The sequence below is a fragment of the Natrix helvetica genome, assembly GCF_964273705.1.
Source record: "Natrix helvetica genome assembly, chromosome: 12".
In the NCBI taxonomy this organism is placed as follows: Eukaryota; Metazoa; Chordata; class Lepidosauria; order Squamata; family Natricidae; genus Natrix; species Natrix helvetica.
Window position 1 is genome coordinate 14,304,438 of NC_138556.1, and position 19,186 is coordinate 14,323,623.

Below are 19,186 nucleotides of genomic sequence, written 5' to 3' on the forward strand. Positions count from 1 at the left end.
ATAACAAGAGAAAACATGGAATAATTGAATAACGATGGATTGAAACCTAACATACATGTGTATTATTATTAGAAAAACATAAGTTGATTGAATGTAATAATTATGACGTACACTGTATGTATGTACACTGAGACAAATTCCTTGTGTGTCCAATCACACTTGGCCAATAAAGAATTCTATTCTATTCTATTCTATTCATCCTATTCTATTCTATTCATCCTATTCTATTCATCCTATTCATCCTATTCTATTCATCCTATTCTATTCTATTCATCCTATTCTATTCTATTCATCCTATTCTATTCATCCTATTCTATCTATTCATCCTATTCTATTCTATTCATCCTATTCTATTCTATTCTATTCTATTCTTTATCAGTTTTATTTGTATTAGAATAAATGACACCCAGGTACCGCACTGTTCACGCATGGATTTGATATGTTTGTAAACATTTTTAAAAAAATAAAAACTTGAAAAAAATATAAGTTTAATAATTTTAATCGAACAGTTGACGAAGCAAGGCACGCCCGCATCTCCGAGGCGGGAGGGGAAGGAGGTGGGTGGAAGAGTCCCCGTCGCCATAGTAACAGAGCCGCGGCCTGCGTCTCGCTCCCAGGCTCCTCTTTCCCGTTCCCGCGACGTTTGGGTTCTCGCGAGAGCAAGGCGCAGCCCGCTGCGGAGCGAGTGGCTGAGGGGCTGAAAGGAGGAGGAAGAGGAGGAGGAGAGGGAGCCTGTCTTCTCTGCCCGCGTCCCCTTTTGCGCTACACGGCTGAGGAAATGGCGGAGGATGACAAGTACGAGGCCGGCTCGGCCGCGCCGACGCCGATGGGAGAAGCCGAGGAGGCCGCCGTCAACGACCACGACCGGCAGCAGGAGGAAGAAGCGGGCGGAGCGGGCCCGGCCGAGGGCGGCGGGAGCACAAACGGGGTGAAAATGTACGCGAAGGGAAGGGGGAGGGGGGGGGAAGAGGAAAGGGGGGGGGGTGGGAAAAGTTCGCGCCTGCGCAAACGCGCGCTCGCGCTCCGCGGGTCTTGGCCGGCAAGGGGGCGTGGCGCCCGGGCCCCAAGCCGCTACTTGAGGACGGGGATGCTGTGGGCCGCCTAGGCCGCGCGGCGAAGGGGTTGAAAGAGCGGTCGTCTGCCGGTTCCCTTCTCGCCCTGGAGGAGTCCGAAGGCAGTCGCCTGGATATTCCCCCCCCCCTCCTGTAATTCGCCCTCTGTGTGTGTGTGTGTGGGGGGGTATTTCGTGATGGGAAAAGGTCAGGCGGGCTGCTTGACCGTCTTGTTAAAAGGGGGGGGCTTTCGTGTTGAGGAAGCCGTTTGAGGGGCTTCGCGTACAGAAGGAGGGGGGTACCCTAAGCGAAGGAAGGACAGGCTTTCAGCAGCCCCTTTGAAAGGGGAGTCAAGTTCATTGAGATGAAGGAAGGGGGAAGACTTGGTCCCCCCCAGCTGGTAAACGTGCAGACCCCCCCCCCCCCATGCTAGTCTCCTCTCTAGCGTCGTAAAACGGAGGGGGAAGGGATGGTTGGAGCAGAAATTCTTATTATTCTTATTATTATTGATTTATTTTAAACACAAATAAAGCAAACAGTACATATACAACTGAATGCAAAAAAAAGGAAAGACAAAAGAAAAAGGGGAAAAACATACATTACAGTGCACCCACCACATCCCCTGGAGACCTCCCCCCCTCTATATTTCTTAGATATTCAATATATTCCGATTTTCCCCTTATGCACTCCAAAACAACATACATGTTGGAGCAGAAATTCTTCAAGGCCGCAGCGCCTGCCCTCCTCCTCCTGCCATTGTTTGCAGGCTCAAGTTGATTGTAAAAAGCAGCAGGTCAAAAGAAAGGCAGAACCGCTCTACAGCCCTGGACGGGTCGTAGGGTATGAAAGAAACAACCCTGATGATCCAGGATAAGCCTGAGTTGAACCAGCCTGGGGGGAATGTTGGCCCAACCTGAATTAAAATCAGCTAGTTCGGTGGGTCGAATCCCTAGCTCCGTGTAATGGAGTGAGCTCCCGTTAGTTGTCCCAGCTTCTGCCAACCTAGCAGTTTGAAAGCTTGTACAAATGCAAGTAGAAAAATAGGGACCACCTTTGGTGGGAAGGTAACAGCGTTCCGTGCGCCTTCGGCATTTAGTCATGCCGGTCACATGACCACGGAGATGTCTTCAGACAGCGCTGGCTTTTCGGCTTAGAAATGGAGATGTGCACCTCCCCCTAGAGTCGGGAACAGCTATCACATAAGTACGAGGGGAACCTTTACCTTTACTTAGAAGGTTGCAACTACTAAACCAAAAATATTGACCTTTTTCGGCCTTCTATTTTGGCAGAAGCTTTCACCTCCTGCAATTGTTTTCCCAGCCTTATTCTGGAATGGATTCCACAGGTAACGAGCATGCCACGCTGCCCTTAGAAGGGTCTGAGGGAACTTGCAGAGGTCCAACTGATTCAGGATTGTTATAATTAGGTAGAATGTAGATTATCTTTGTGCTTTTGACCTTCCCATTCCTTGGATAATTATGAATAGTATTGTCTTTTCTTCCCACTTCTATAATTTCAACTTGTTTTTGCGCAGTGGAACTGATCAGCACAGTGCAAAGCAAACAAATGGCATTTTATTCATAAATAGTTGGCATTCAGTATTAATCAGATGCAAGTTGCTATTTGAATTACAAGATATTGCTGTGACAGCTGTATCAAACATCTGATACAATTATAGTACATTACTGCACCTCTAGCTACTTCTTGTAAGCTTCCTATCTGATGATCAAAACCTCTGGGCTGTACGACTATTTGTAGAAATGTTACGCTAATTGTACAGCAGCTATAAATTTGCTGCTGTAAAAGGATGTTTGCCTTCTTCAAGTCAGCTCTCCGGATCTGTTGAAAAGCAAAGCAGTTATGTGACTATGCATAGTTCATAGGAGAACCTGTTTTAATGGTAATAACACTGTCCCTCGGGATTATAACTTCATAGAAGAGAAAATAACTCTCTCTGCTTTGCAAACGACTCGTTTGCTCTTTTCAAACAAGTCAGGATGCATCTAAGCATGCCAGCCTGTGATATTTAGACACATACTTTGGTTTTGCTTCATATGTTTCTACGTTTCATACATTCATGTGCAGTTACAATCTGGATTCATTAATGTGGCCGTCCTTCATAAAATAGTATGAAGATGCAGATATAAATACATCTGGTAGTAGAATTTCAGGTGTCTGGCCTTAAGAGGCACCGCATTCATACGAAAAACGGAAAATTGCATCCTTGTATACATCCTTCATTTAAATCTTGACCGTGTTGAGTGAGAACATCCGAAGAGGACTTCTATCCCCACTTGGTACAGTATAACCAGAATGTAGCAGGGTCTCATAGTTCTGAGAATTTTGTTCATGTTTAGGTGGCTTATTTGGTTAAACGATGGAGGGTTGAGGAACTCTGGGAGTTGAAGTCCACACATCTTAAAGGTACTATGATTGATAAAACACTGGCTTAAAAGCAAGTATTAATCCTACATTCCCAAACCCATCTTAACTTTGTTCTTTCCAAATGCAGGGAAAACGATGAAACAGGAAAAGATGAGACCGTACCAGCGAAAGCAAAGTATATTTCAAAACCAAAGGCAATCCCATCTCTTGGACACAGGAATAGATTTCATCCATACACAAAGGAAAAGAGTGCAGGCTCTGGGGAAAAGAAGAGTGTTAATCGTAATAGAGTTTTCATTAGCAACATTCCATATGACATGAAATGGCAGTCCATTAAAGATCTTATGAGAGAGAAAGGTAACTTACTTCTTGCCGTCTTCTCCATGCACAAAAAAGGGACAATCATAAATAAATCTGAAATATTATAAAATCATGCAAATTTGGTGTGCCCTTTCCAACTTCTGCTTCATATGTCTATTTCCCCCTTTTTCTTTCGCTGGAGACATTTGCATTGCAGGACAGTCTGGTAAACGAACGAAGTATCCAACCTCCTATACTAGTAGGACAACGGACAGTGTAGTGAATATGCCAATTCTCACAAATGAACTTTTAAAGGGAGTGTGTTATGTCTAGCTATAGTTCTGAATATAAGCACTATTTAGTGTGTTCCTAAGTATGGATACCTCTCAAAAAGATTTTTCAGTATTTTTCCTTGGTGGAATCTGGCTGTGGAATTATTTCTGTCTGCCTTGTTACTTCTGCCATGACTTGTCTGTCTGGAGCTCTTTATCAAGTGTTGTAGTTTGACAGAACTATTTGAATTTCTCAAACTTCTTGCCACGGGCAGGCCTGGGACAGGTGAAATCTCAACTCACGAAATGTCAACAGCTAGTTTTGTACTAACCTGGGAAAATACGATTGCTTCAAAATCACGCCAAGAATATTTGGTTTCTAGGTATTTTAATCCAAACAAAACTTTTAATTGTGCTAGGCGTATCTGTTGTAAGGTGACGTGACTATACGATTGGTTTTATGCAATGAAACTATTTTAGAAAGTTTGTGGCTTGCTGTGAAATTTTATTGACTCTTGTAAATTGGTTATTCTATTGAAGGCAACCTCTTTACTATTTGAAGATATTCAGGGAGAAAGTCACCTTAAAACAGCTGTTGTTAGCAGGATGACAAATGTCACTGAAAAGTGTTTATTGTTGATGTTCTAATCGATAGGTGAAGGGACTATCTGTATATCTGAACTTGTTCACCAACCATATCATACTGGCCAAAATATGATCTATAGTATGAATTAGGTTAAACATAGTTGTTTTTTCTAGCTTTTGAGAATGTGGCTGTTGCATATTCCTGAAAATTAGCTAAATTATATAGCCCTTGACAGGAGGTATGTTGGTCTGGTTTTGATTGTTGGTGAATAATAGGTGTTTCTCTGTAGAGTTGTGCACAGGGACACAGCAAAGAAAGACACTGGTGTTTAAATGCATTGTCTCTTGGTATTTTCCCTTTGTATGTCTTATGTAGTTGGTGAGGTTACATACGTGGAGCTGTTTAAGGATGCAGAAGGAAAATCAAGGGTAAGTGCCATGGGCAAATATCTGCTAAGAGGTTTAAAATTCCTCAGCAGTTTTACTTTTGTATAATACTTGTACCAGTAACTGGAAAGTAAGTTTCATTTTTTTAATATTGATATTACAGACAGAGGTTTTTATATCAGATACAGTTTGTCAACCTTTATTTAAATGTGTGTAGTTGGATGCAAGGGACAAGCCCTTTTAATATGTGTTTTAAATAAATGGCATTTACCTAATTAATTTAAAACAGCAGCTCACTTTAGGATTTCTGTTGTGTTCAGTGTGTTTAAGTTGAGGACTGGAAAAAAAACCCTGAAATGATAAATTAAGTGTAGCATTCTAACTAGAGGCTGAGTATAAACTTTGATGAGCCTAAAGAGTGCAGGACTATTTTGGAATATTGAACTTGTCTAGGTTTTTTAAAAACAACAACTTGTCTAGGTTTTTTAAAAAAAGGAATGGAAGAAGTTGGCTGTTAGGTTGGCGATACCTGCAAAAAGGGAGACAATTTTGTGCAAAGAATGTTTAAAAGCTGCTTTGTGTCTTTCTTCTTAAAAGGGCCAAACATTCAAACTATAGTAAGTCTGAGCTTGCTCTGTGAACACGAGAAATGCAGGTTTGACTCAGATGTAATCAGAAAAAAACCTGTTTGGTGTTTGATTATTTCCCCCTTCAGATTTTTATTTAACTGCAATTTTCATTTGACCCTTTGGGAATTTTTGTTAAACAAACAAACAAATAAATAAATAAAACCAAAGCTGGTTAAAGAGTAACTTTAAATACAAAATCAAATGTTTCTTTTTAAAGAAGGCAACAACACCAACAATTGTTAATAACTACCATCATGTTATGGAAAATGTGGATATTATTCCTCAAGATAACAACAGTCCAGGGATAGTCATGGATATTCTCAGTTTTTTGTGTGGATAAAGCTGTCTTTGTGCCATTTCCACATTCTGTATATGATTTGGCTTAAGAGAACCCTAGTAGAAAAAAAAAACCTGCAGTAAAACAAATTGAATGTCCACTTTCTTTGCCGTTTAAATTAACTAAAATGTTTTGAGTAAATGGTGGTAGGATAAATTATAGTTAAAACTGGCTTTCCCACTTCCAAAATTTCTGTTCTTTATTCAGACTTTATTCCTCATTTTGTCTAAAAATCTTAGTATAACAATGGCATTTACTGATTTGTTTTTCATTTATTTTTGTCCTTTCCTGCATCGACAAACCTCCTCGTGGACATAGGGTTGTGGGTAAGTGTGTTTTATGCCCCCCCCCCTTAATATTTATGCGATTTAGAAAAGTGAACAAACTAATAAGCATTTAATTCTTTTTAATCCAGTGTGGTTGAATTCAAAGATGAAGAATTTGTAAAGAAAGCACTGGAGACCATGAATAAATATGATCTTAACGGAAGACCACTTAACATAAAAGAGGTATGTTTGCAATTTTTACCCGCAGAACATTGTGCCTTTCTTTTAAAACAAAAGAACTGGAATAGAGTTATAGATACTTTGCAAAATAATAAACTTCCGCAAACAAACAATAGATGTCAAAAAGTGCAAATTATTTTTTAAAATTGCAAATGTATGTATGATCCCTCTTTTTCCGCTCTATGTAAAATGGTAATACAGTAGGTTCCAGCCTTATTAAGATTTCATAAGAAAATTCTCAGGCCCCTGAATAATGGAACTTGGAAGTAAGAATGCTTTGTCAAGCACCGTTGATTTCCTGTAAGACTTGAAATACACTATATTGCCAAAAGTATTTGCTCACCCATCCAAATAATCAGAATCAGGTGTTCCAATCGCTTCCATGGCCACAGATGTATAAAACCAAGTACCTAGGCATGCAGACTGTTTTTACAAACATTTGTGAAAGAAGGGGTCGCTCTCAGGAGCTCAGTGAAGTCCAGGATAGGATAGGATGCCATCTGTGCAACAAATCCAGTCGTGAAATTCTCTTGCTCCTAAATATTCCATAGTCAACTGTCAGCTGTATTATAAGAACGTGGAAGTGTTTGGGAACGACAGCAACTCAGCCACGAAGTGGTAGGCCACGTAAACTCGTCCAAAATCAGTGTGTGACCTCACAAATGCGCTTCTGGAAGAATGGTCAACAATTCCCATAAACACACTCCTGAACCTTGTGGACAGCCTTCCCAGAAGAGTTGAAGCTGTTATAGCTGCCAAGGGTGGACTGACGTCATATTGAACCATATGGATTAGGAATGGGATGTCACTTACAGTAAGTTCATATGTGAGTAAAGGCAGGTGAGCGAATACCTTTGGCAATATAGTGTATATCTGCTTACTTACAAGCTTTAAATCTAGAGTTGGCTGAATGATGATTTTTAAACACTATATGACTTGAATCTTGTATCTTCTGACCCGCCTAATTGTGAACCAGAGTGGAAATGAATATAGTGTCAATATCTGTGGTCTGAATCCTGCCTTCATTAAATACATCTGCAGCAGATAGCAATAGCACTTAGACTTATGCACCACTTCACAGTGTTTTATAGTCCTTTCTAAGTGGTTTACAGAGTCAGCATATTTGCCCCCAACAATCTGAGTCCTTATTTTAGTCACCTGAGGCTGAGTCAACCTTGAGCCTGGTGAGATTCAAACTGCTGGCAGCTGGCAGTCTGCAGAAGTAGCCTGCAGTATTGCACTCTAACCATTGTGCCACCGCGGCTCCATCTGATATTGACAGATAACTCTAAAATCAATGAATTTGTTGTTTGGAAAAAACATATTAGTTTGACCTACCTTCTTTGGGTGATCTTTGGGCTAAGGAACACAATAGGAGGTGACAGTGGATGGTATTTCTTTCGAGACGACTTATAAAAGTGAGGAAGCTAGGTCTCCATCAACATAGAATAGAATAGAATAACAGAGTTGGAAGGGAGCTTGGGGGTCTTCTAGTCCAATCCCCTGCCTAGGCAGAAAACCCTATACCACTTCAGACAAATGGTTATCCAACATCTTAAAAACTTCCAGTGTTGGAGCATTCACAACTTCTGGAGGCAAGTTGTTCCACTGATTAATTGTTCTAACTGTCAGGAATTTTCTCCTTAGTTCTAAGTTGCTTTTTTCCTTGATTAGTTTCCACCCATTGCTTCTTGTTCTACCGTCAGATGCTTTGGAGAATAGCTTGACTCCCTCTTCTTTGTGGCAGCCCCTGAGATATCAGAACACTGCTATCATGTCTCCCCTAGTCCTTCTTTTCATTAAACTAGACATACACAGTTCCTGCAACCGTTCTTCATATGTTTTAGTCTCCAGTCCCTTATTTGTTCCTTCCGCTGCCCCTGCTAAGGATGCTACTTGCTTTGCGAAGGTTACATGGAATTTAAAATTGTTTTAATATTTATTACTACTGACTCAGGTTCCATTGATGCATATTTCCTTTGTTATCTATTTTGTAGGATCTGGATGGTGAGCACGCTCGCAGGGCACTGCAGCGTGGGAGTGGGCCATTTACAGGTGGACACGGTCCAGATATAGCACCTGGCTTAATGAATTTGCCTCCTTCTATACTTAACAACCCAAACATTCCTCCTGAGATTATCAGCAACCTACAAGCTGGCAGGCTGGGCTCCACCATTTTTGTCGCCAATGTAAGTAATAGAAAAGCAGTGGAGATTCCTAGGCAGTTGTTACAGTACATTATCGTTAAGTGAGAAGAGCAGTGCTGATTTTAATGGGGTGTTAAGCATTGATAGATATCCTTTGATGTTGTCTCTGCCTATTTTGATATTCTCCCAAGTTCTAAACTTTTAGTGATTATCTTTTTAAAAAGGATTTTTAGCTCGAATGTTTCTGTAATCTGCTTTCAAAGTTCATGAACTGCTCGTGTGGACATAGCAATCTGTGGGAAACGAATAATCGTGTTTTAATACTTTTCGTTATTTGCCTTTTTAATAACTTCATTAGGAAATGAGGGGTGTTGCTTCTTTTGTTCTGTCAGCATGTTGAAAAACGAAAGAATAGGTATGCAGTTGCTTCGAGAGCACGAACAGAATGAAGAGCCTTTAAGCGAAAGGCAAAATTTTGTTCGTCTATCCCATGGAATCTTGTCTTTCTAAGCTTGACTTTAAGGTTGGCTGGAAGAAATTAAAGGAAGTGTTCAGCATTGCTGGGACGGTAAAACGTGCGGATATCAAAGAAGACAAAGACGGCAAAAGTCGGGGGATGGGAACCGTGACTTTTGAGCAGCCCATTGAAGCTGTTCAGGCAATCTGTATCCTCACAAGTCAACCCGATCAAATAAGAGCGGTGTTGTCAAGTTTTGTCCTTGCAAGCAAGTTAAAAACATTGTTCCTACCATATTTGACTTCCGAGAGGGCTTGGTGGTGTGTAAACTCTGCCATCAATTTTATCTTTTTGACATTTGCATGCTTTTGAGCAGTAACTGAAGTTACAGCACTGATCCTATACTTTGGAGGGTATCTGTTGGAGGCAGTATTGGCGTAGGGGTAGATTGGCAGCTATTCAGGGATTATAACAGTTTGTAGTGTTAGTGTAGAAACTGTGCATTTCTCTTCTGGAATTGTATAGATGGGAACCTGTGGCCCCACTAGTATCCCTCAATGTCGCCTATGCTGCCTGAAGTCATAGTTCAATGCCATCTTGAGATTCCAAACTCCTGCACAGTCGGAATGCGTTTCCACTTTTTTGGAAAGGGATTTTTGTACCAAATCCAAGCAGATAATTAGATTTCCAATTTAATCAGAATTGGTATGCACCCTGAATTAATACCTGACTATTTTCCGAGGAATGCCAAGCAGGTAGATTGAGTGTTTGGTTTAGTTTGAGGGGGAAAAAATCATCTAGAGGAAAACAAAGAGTGTTAATTCCAACTACTTTGCTAATCCAACTGTAAAAATGGTTTATTAGTGATTTAATTATTGTATTATTATTTTTTTGCTATGCCCTGGTGGTAGCAATTGCTATCTTTTTGGAAAAACTAACAGAATAATGAGGAAAAAGTAGATAGATGATATGGAAAATAAATAGTATTTGTGATGTCGCGTGTCACGGCTGTGTGCAAGAAAAGTGTACTGAAAATAAAGCTCTTAAACTATGTTGGCAGAAGACTTAAATCAGTGACGTAGTTGGCATACAAATTGCTTTGTTCTGATAATTAATTTTCACATAACTTATTTTCTGTTAGGCGAAAGGGCTCATAGTCAGCCGGGATGCAATGCTACCTGCATTATGAAATGTAGGGAAGCTGATAAATTCAGAATTCCCAGTTTTACTTCCAAACCCACCCACCCCTCCCCCCAAAATAGCTTTTATAAACGACACTGGGGCTGAAATTCAGGGCTTTCCTGCATTTGAAAAAACTGCACAAGTGGTTCACCGCCTGACTTTGAATTAGTGTTTGAAAAAGGTGGTTTTATTGAAGCGCATACCGTGCATGCCATGTGCATTTTACCAGCTCATCAGCAAACGGGCACCATTTTTTAAAGGGAATTCGTCTGCTCTTGTGCCATCGATCAGAATTCTCAGTGTCGGCCTGCAGTTCAGTGCTTTCCACCCACCTGAAATTTGCATATGCAGCAGTGCAGATTGAATTGTTAAATTAGATCAGAGGGGGACAATCTGAAGCCTTAACTGTGGGGGGCCCTCCTCCCCCAAGAACTACTGAAGCATAATTTTAAATATGAAAAAAAGCGACAAGTAATTAAACATGTGATGGCGGAACCTTATTAGCTATATTTAATTATTTATAAATGTTAATGACATCAAATTTAATCTTTCCCTTGCTCTGTCCACTCCTTCTTGGAATGTAGCTTGTGTAGTTCCAATGAATACTGATGTACTAGAGATTGGTGATACCTCATGTATATGAACAGTAGTGCAAATGTGAGAGAATTTTGTTTTTCGGTTGAATATCTCTCATTTTTAAAAGCAAGAATCCTTGACTGTGCGCTCAGCAATGTTCAATGGGCAGTTCCTCTTTGACAGACCCATGCATGTGAAAATGGTGAGTTGTGCCTTTCTGCTTTTTCCACTGGGGGAGGGGAGGGGGGCTGTGGAAAGCTCACTCAAAAGCCTTGGCTTTTTTTTTTTTTTTAGGACGATAAATCAATTCCTCATGATGATTTCCGCGCAGCCGATAGCAAGACACCCCAGTTGCCCCGTGAGTATTGTCCTTTTCTTTGCTCTTTATTAATCTTGCTTTGGGTACCAATTCGGTTTTCAGAAAGCAGCTCTGTCTTTCAAGTCTTAGGTGGCTACAATACTATTCTGGAGAAACCATCGCCCTTAACATTTTATGGAGAATTTTTTTTTTTTTTCATTTTGCTTTTGAAGGTGGACTTGGAGGGATCGGAATGGGACTTGGTCCTGGGGGACAGCCAATCAGCGCCACCCAATTGAGCATGGGGAGTGGAATGGGGAACGTGACTCCAGGAGGTTAGCAGACTTTCTCTTTTTGATCTTGAGACAAGAGGGAAAATATCTGGACTTTTACAGAAGGTGCTAAATGCAGACTGATGTGTTAGGTCTCTTAACTTAAGATGACGATAAAGGGAAAAAAGTAGTTGCTGGCATTTTTTTACGGTACTCTTTCTTCCCCTAAAATAGCTATAACCTTCCCAATTCTATTCTTTGGACATCTAGCTTTTAAAATTTGGTGTCAGTCTAGATTAACAGTTAATTTATTGCTGATTAATAGTAAGGCAAGGAGGGAAGAAGGAAGGAAATATATCAGTCTATTTGCTATATTATAAATGCCCACAGACCTATGATAAATAAAGAGAAAAGCTGTAATTCTGCATTGATTCCTTTCCTTTATTTAAAGGAATGGGAGTGGATGGACCAGGCTTTGGAGGAATGAATAGAATGAGTGGAGGTAGGTATGTTTACCTGTTCCTTTATTTCTGTGTAAATGTTACAGCATTCATAAAAAAAAAACACCTCTTCACTTACGGTTCAGGTGTTGGTGGTTTTGGTGGCATGAAAGGAATGGCAAATATGGGAGGATTTGGCGGAGTCAACCGACTGGGAGGTAGGCAAACTTTTATTCATTACAATACAAAATGTTAAGCTGTCTGGCAATAGTGTTAAAAATAAAATCTTCCTAGGTATGGGAAGCGTGGATGACTTCAGAGGGAACATGGGTAGTGGAATGAGCGGTGGCCTAGGAACGGGCATGGCTGCTGGGATGGGAGGTAAGTTTAGCTTCGTTTTACATGGCATAATCAGGCTAGCCTATTCTTCAAAGTAAACTTCGTTTTTTTAAGGGCTATTATGGCTTAAGACATCAAATTCACGTCATGGCAGCATCACATGACGTATCGGGACTTCCCCCCCCCCTTTGCTAAACCAGGCATGGGCGTGGCCAGCGCGTGACACATCCGGTCTGTGGGCCGGGAGTTTGACAACCCTGGCTTAAGAGGTTATAATAAACAATATAGAAGTAACTGCCTTCTACTTAATTAAAAAGTTCTGTGGAAAGTAAATTTCAGTGATTCCTCTTACAGAGCTGTCTGATGTTTGAGAGGCTTCTCATTCACATTGATTGATTGTGAGCCATCCATTCATTCCATTTCTATAGCTGGCCATCTCAATGGCTCGGTGGCTTACAATTTCACAAGTGTAAGAACCATTAAAGCAACAATTTTTAAAACGAAACATCCCAAATAAATATATACAGCAACCGAGTTCCTTAGCCATTTAACAGCAGTTAGCTAATCAGTTTTTTCATGCTCTCAAGTTACCACGTCCGAAGAGCGATTTTGTGCTATCTGAATTGTGACTTTTTTGTGCATGGCTCGGAAATCAGAAGAAGTGCTGAATGCTGTTTTTTCCTTGCAGAAATGTTCCGCGGTGGCATGGGAGGAACTCTTGACCGAGACTTTGGTCGAAGCGACATGGCCTTGAGCCGTGGTTTTGGAGACACTTTTGGGAGAATGGGTATGACAACTAATCCACCCCCCCCAAGAATCTAATAACCAGCATGCAGCAAGCAAACCATTTTCACAAATGAGCATGATGCCACTTCATACTCAAAATCTTTCTTTTATCTCTCTTCTCAGTATGGTTTTTTTTTCTTTTAAAAAAAGGTTGTTTCTTCACCCCAGAGGGGGACACTATGCAGGATCTCATTTGTTCTGTATTTTTGAGACAATGAAGCCTAAGTCAGAAGCCTGAGGGTTTTTTTTTTTTTTATCTTAGGAGGTGCTATTGCAACTTAACAGCCTTGCAGGCTATTTGATTTCTACGTTAGAATAATTTTAATGAATCTTCTCTGGTGGTATTTTCCTAACTTTTAAAAAACGTAGATCTATTGGAATAGTATGTGGATGATTTATAAAAACCCCACAGATGTTTGGAAGATTTCCCCAGCTTAAAATGAAATGGATTTATGTAACTTCATTTTTTTCTATCCTCGTTTAGGTGCAATGGTTGGTGGTTTTGCAGGAGGCATGGGAGCTTCTAATATGGGCCCCGTAGGATCTGGAATGAGTAGGTTGATCTGTTCCAACAAAGAATAAATCCAGTTGTAGAAAGTCTTCTTAGCATTTGAGGTGGATCTAGGGGAAGAAAATCAGCTGTTGCTCCCCCCACCACAAAAATAGGATTCCCTAGATCAGTGATGGCGAACATTTTCCGCACCAAGTGCCCAAACTGAAACGAGTGTGAGGGGGGAGGGGGCATGCACACACACACACTGGAGCGCCAAAGACCAGCTGGCTGGCACTCAAGTGCGTGCTTGCCACCTAATCTTTGGGTTTTTGGTGCAGACATGCATGCTGGGTAGGTGGTCTTTGCGTGTGCCGTCTTTGGGTTACCAGCACTCTGGCATGTGCGAAGACCACCTGGCCAGCATGCATGTCTGCACCGGAAACCAGAAGAGCAGCTGGCGATGGCATGGGTGCCCACAGAGAGGGCTCTGCATGCCACCTCTGGCACGTGTGCGACAGGTTCACCATCACAGTCCTAGATTATGGGGCTTAGTTGTAATTGGTGTTTATTAAGATCTGTGATGATAGATAGATAGATAGATTAGATGATAGATAGATAGATAGATGATAGATAGATGATAGATAGATAGATAGATAGATGATAGATAGATAGATAGATAGATAGATGATAGATAGATAGATGATAGATAGATAGATATATCTTGCCTCTGGCTCTATGTTTAGCTTTTAGCCCTATGTTAGAGCTTTTAGCCCTATGTTAGAGCATTTCAGAACCCAAGTTTTTTGTGAACCAGTTTTGCTGCTTAGGGGACATGTATTTCTAGGCTAACTATAGAAATAATGGATTTGAGGAAAACTGTAGGGACAATTCTAGCTGTATGATACTTCAGGTGCATATACATTACATGGGAGATTTAAATGTGTAAAAGGAAGATTCATTGAGTTGTCATGCATGGCTGTCCGATAAATGAAATCTGTGTGCATTAATGCTTTGTGTTGCCAGTGTGGTTTGTATGCCTTCACCCCTGCTGGAAGTTCTCATTCCTTGAGGGCCTTCTGTATTGAACAGTTCCATCTTCATGAGAAACATTATGCTTATTTTCGGGGGGGAAACAATGCCCTTTCATAATAAGAGCAAAGAAAGCTGGCTTTATATCCAAGCAGATGTTAGAGCTTGAACCTGGCACCTCTACAGCTGGACCTTAGAGACTGCATCCGAAGAGAGTGCGGTTTCACTAAGTCAGTGTTTCTCAACCTTGGCAACTTGAAGATGCCTGGACTTCAACTCCCAGAATTCCCCAGCCAGCATTCGCTGGCTGGGGAATTCTGGGAGCTGAAGTCCAGACATCTTCAAGTTGCCAAGGTTGAGAAACACTGCACTAAGTTACGGTCCTTTCCTGCACTGAGGAAATAGCAAGGCTCGCAGGCTGAGAGATCTAACTCAACAGCATGCATGTTTACCATGGCGTGTGAAGCCAGGATGCCTGACCCTAGTCGGAGAATGACTAGAATATCCGGAAGGCTGCTGTAACCGAACGAATAGTATCCTATGGAGTGAGCCTCGGTTTTGGAATCAATGGATTGCTGCACGATTTAACGAGTTTATTATAAAGCCCTATTCACTCGCTACAGGGCATTGACGACTGAAATTAGCCTTAATCATGGACCAGTAGAGACAGCCTCCAAATAGATTGGGTTGAGATTCAACCTTGCCGTGTTTGGCAGCTTCCCTTCCCCTGGGCTGTTGCAGCCATAAATTACCAAGAGTTAACTAGAGAGATTGAATGGAAGGCGGAAGGGAATGGATAAAGTGGGCATCTCCACGTGCAGCTGGATCACCCTGACATCTCGAGAGAACCAGTTTGGTGTCATGGTTAAGGCAGCAGGCTAGAAGCCAGGAATCCCTGAATTCTACTCCCATCATGGATACAAAGCCAGCTGGGTGATTTTGAGCCAGCCAGTTCCTCTCCGTCCTTAGGAAGGAGGTAATGGCAGCCATTACCAAAGGGACGTGATGGCTCAGTGGCTAAGACGCTGAGCTTGTCGATCAGAAAGGTCAGCAGTTCGGTGCTTCAAATCCCTAGCGCTGCGTAACGGAGTGAGCTTCCGTGACTTGTCGCGGCTTCTGCCAACCGAGCAGTTTGAAAGCACGTAAAAATTGCAAGTAGAAAAATAGGGACCACCTTTGGTGGGAAGGGAACAGCGTTCCGTGCGCCTTCGGCATTTAGTCATGCCAGCCACATGACCATGGAGATGTCTTTGGACAGCGCTGGCTCTTTGGCTTTGAAATGGAGATGAGCACCTCCCCCTAGAGTCGGGAACGACTAGCACATAAGTGCGAGGGGAACTTTTACCTTTACTTTTAATGGCAACCGCTTCTGAAAAACCTTGTCCAGAAAACTGCATGGACTTGTTCAGGAAGTCTCCGAGAATCAAACATAATTGAATAATAGAAAAAGAAAATGGAAAAACGTGTAGAAATTAGTCAGTCAGTGCAATTGACAAGAACTAGGTAGCTCCCTTGCTGAAATGCCTCTGCCTTTGCAAAAACAGCAACAACAACAACCCCCCAATTCCACCTGATTTTAAAAGGCTCGCTCCCCCCCCCCTCTGTTCCTCTCTTGTCTTTGCAGGTAGTGGACTAAGTGGTATGAATAGCATGACCGGTGGAATGGGGATGGGAATGGGGATGGATCGGATGAGCACCAGTTTTGATCGGATGGGACCCACCATGGGATCTGCCCTGGAGAGGAACCTTGATATGGATCGAGGATTTGTGCCTGGCCCCATGGGAAGCGGTGTGAGAGACCGAGTAGGCACCAAAGGCAACCAAATATTTGTCAGAAATGTAAGCCTCCGAATTAAAAACCGCACGAGCAGCATAATTCTCCCGCTTTTTCCCCTGAAGGTTACTACTCTATGCTTATCTTCATTTCAGCTTCCTTTTGACTTGACCTGGCAGAAGCTTAAGGAAAAATTCAGCCAGTGTGGTAAGTATTAGGCGCAAATAAGGCTGCATCTCAGAATTAACAAGCCACAGCAAGTGTCTATATCGGTGGCTTTCTGACCCATTCCTCTCTTGTCTTCCGTGGAGCCTCTGGACGCCTGCCTTGACCTGCAGCGCCATGCTGCAGAAGATGAGGGCACATGCGCAGGCATCTTGGGATGTTGCGTTCCCTTGAAGTGCATGGTTGAGAAGAGCTGTCTCTTCTGAGAAGCTTTTCATTTCCTTTCTGGTATTTCCCTTGAGGAACACTGGGCAACACGAGCTTCCGCTTAGGCCGTGAATTACGTGACAGATGTATTTGCAAAGATCGGGTTCTGGACTATCATTGTTACTTCAGAGGGTAGTACAGCGCCCTAAATTATAGTTCGTTGATCCAGATGTGATTGACCAAACTGAGGTTTTCAAACTATGATTCAGACTTTGGTTGGGTTTAGTAACATCGCAATATTCTTTTTCAAGAGGCAAGTGGACTTTTCTGGATTCCATTCCCCATCATCCAGTCAGAGCTGAAGAAACTTTTTGGATGAGAAGTGTAATAATGCCTTCAAAGAAAAAACAGTTGCCTCTTGAAAAAACACCTTTGGGATAATCATGAACCTGGATGATGGAGAATCTCATTAACATGGCAATAATCTATAGTACTTGAAATACTGTAAATGTGTTTCATGGATAATCTATAGCATGTTTTTTTTTTGGTGTAGCGTAATATGCTGTTATGGCTTGTTTATAAATTAGGGTTAAAACTTTCGAATCTTAGTGGTTGGATGCCATGAAAAAAACGTTATATTTGATAAGATCTTTTTAGATACATCTGAATATTGCAACAATTTAGCCTTTGACATTGTTATGAAATACAGATATCTGGTGGTAAATTCGTTTGGGGGCATAATCTTTTTATATTCTGTTCAATAGATAAGTTAACATTTATTTAGTTTCACAATGAATCCAGGTTCAGAGCAAAATACTGTTTTTGAATTTTAAAGGGAGTAGAGTGTGTCTTAATTATTATTATTTTTAAATGTCAAGGGTTTTTGTATCATTTGAAAACTTGCACAAAGAGAAAAATGATTTCTACCAAAAGAATTAACATGCAATTTATTTCTTTACTTATAAAAGATAAGTCTGCTTTCTCCAATATGTTGTAATCTGTAGCTAAAACTTGTTTTGGTATATATAAATGAATAGGTTTAAATATGTTATCTTATATTTAATAGCATTTTACTAGAAAAATGTTCTTATCGGTTGTCCACTCTAAAACCTTAAAAAGCAGGAAATCCACTATGTTCTTCCTATTCTGTGGTAAAAATATAAAAAGCAAGATTTTTCTCACGTGTCTTTCATAAGGTGATATTTATATATAGTTTTAGGCATTATGCTTTCTGTTTTTTAAAACCTGGCTTCTGTTTTTCTTTCTTAATGTGAATAGGGGATTAACTAGAGCAACTAAAAGTGCCCCAAGAGGGTCTCTTCAGCATTGTTATTATTTTATTTATAAGCAATACCTAAGTTCTGGCTCATAATATCTAAAAGTATTTAACGTTACTCAAACATTTAGTTCAGCAAAGCCATAGGCATCATTATTTTTATATACCCCAGCGACCAAAACATTAAAGAGCCGTTAAATTATTTCAGCTCTATTTTACTAAAAAAAGTCCAGTTGTGCAACCAAGATCTGTTATCAGTTACACAACAAACTAACCGTAGAAACAAGAATATTCACTTTGAAGTGATAAAAGCATGGAGTGAATCAGAAAGGGGGGGGTGACGGTTGAAGGGGGTGGCATGCAGCAAGACTTGAGGTGATGCCCTAAGCATTGAGACTGCATACTATGCCTTAACAGAATGTGCTAGCTAATTTAATCTTATCTGTGTGCTTTCATCCTTTGCTTCGATAACTCTAGCTTTCCCACAGTGGGTAAACTTGATTTTTTTTTAAAAGAAAAACCATTGATGGTAATTACAGGATTTCTACTTCTATCTGCACCATGGTTGGCTAAACTGAGCTTTAACTTTTCAGGTCATGTAATGTTTGCAGAAATAAAAATGGAGAATGGAAAATCAAAAGGCTGTGGAACAGTCAGATTTGACTCGCCAGAATCGGCAGAAAAGGCCTGTAGAATAATGAACGGCATAAAAATCAGTGGCAGAGAAATTGACGTACGTTTGGATCGCATTGCGTAATTTATAAAGTACATGTTGGGGGAACATTCCTTTAGACAGTTTCCTGTAGCTCCTTCCTTCTTTCCCTTTCCCAGTAAGTCCTTTTTAGTAGCACTGTCTGCTTTATTTGAGTTGAAGAAACAATACTTTTAAACCCTTCATCCCCACCCCCCCTCAGCCTTTAACAGTATAGTGTTTAATATACTGTGTGAACTTGTTAATTCTTACTACATTTTGATTTTTAAGAGAAACTTTCCTGACTTGTTCAGTGGCCTAAAACCGCCCCACCTTCTCTTGTACTCAGAAGCTGTGGCTGTTTCATGCCTCTTTAAAAATCATGCTAAGTGTTTCTAGTCATTCAGTTTAAATGAATGGTTCTACTGTTTTTAATAAAACAAGCCATTTTCTCTGTTTAATAAAAGTCTGTATAGTGGAATTTGTGTTTTTCTGGTCAGTTTTGCCTGTCTTGCGATTGTAGAGCCTGCGGGTTTTTCATTTCTCTTCCCATCCATTTGTTTTACAAGCTTTCATAGCTGTTGCTGGTCTTGATCACATT

The 19,186-nt window shown here is 41.0% G+C and overlaps 1 protein-coding gene across 1 annotated transcript; it reads left to right on the forward strand.

Moving 5' to 3' along the window:
• The first annotated feature begins 641 nt into the window (after window positions 1-641).
• Window positions 642-19,066, forward strand: MYEF2 (myelin expression factor 2). Its single transcript, XM_081964583.1, has 18 exons — window positions 642-936; window positions 3,565-3,794; window positions 4,971-5,023; window positions 6,266-6,273; window positions 6,363-6,456; window positions 8,451-8,642; window positions 9,112-9,265; window positions 10,968-11,017; window positions 11,110-11,173; window positions 11,347-11,448; window positions 11,837-11,887; window positions 11,972-12,043; window positions 12,120-12,206; window positions 12,853-12,951; window positions 13,435-13,503; window positions 16,097-16,311; window positions 16,402-16,453; window positions 18,488-19,066. The coding sequence occupies exons 1-18, from the start codon at window positions 779-781 to the stop codon at window positions 18,649-18,651; spliced, it is 1,914 nt and encodes a 637-aa protein (XP_081820709.1). The 5' UTR covers window positions 642-778; the 3' UTR covers window positions 18,652-19,066.
• Window positions 19,067-19,186: the final 120 nt, after the last annotated feature.

Coding starts and splice junctions, on each gene's coding strand:
- MYEF2 (XM_081964583.1), top strand. CDS start 779: ATGGCGGAGGATGACAAGTACGAGGCCGGCTCGGCCGCGCCGACGCCG. Junction 11,174..11,346: donor CAAGACACCCCAGTTGCCCC/GTGAGTATTGTC, acceptor TTGCTTTTGAAG/GTGGACTTGGAGGGATCGGA. Junction 12,044..12,119: donor CGGAGTCAACCGACTGGGAG/GTAGGCAAACTT, acceptor AAATCTTCCTAG/GTATGGGAAGCGTGGATGAC.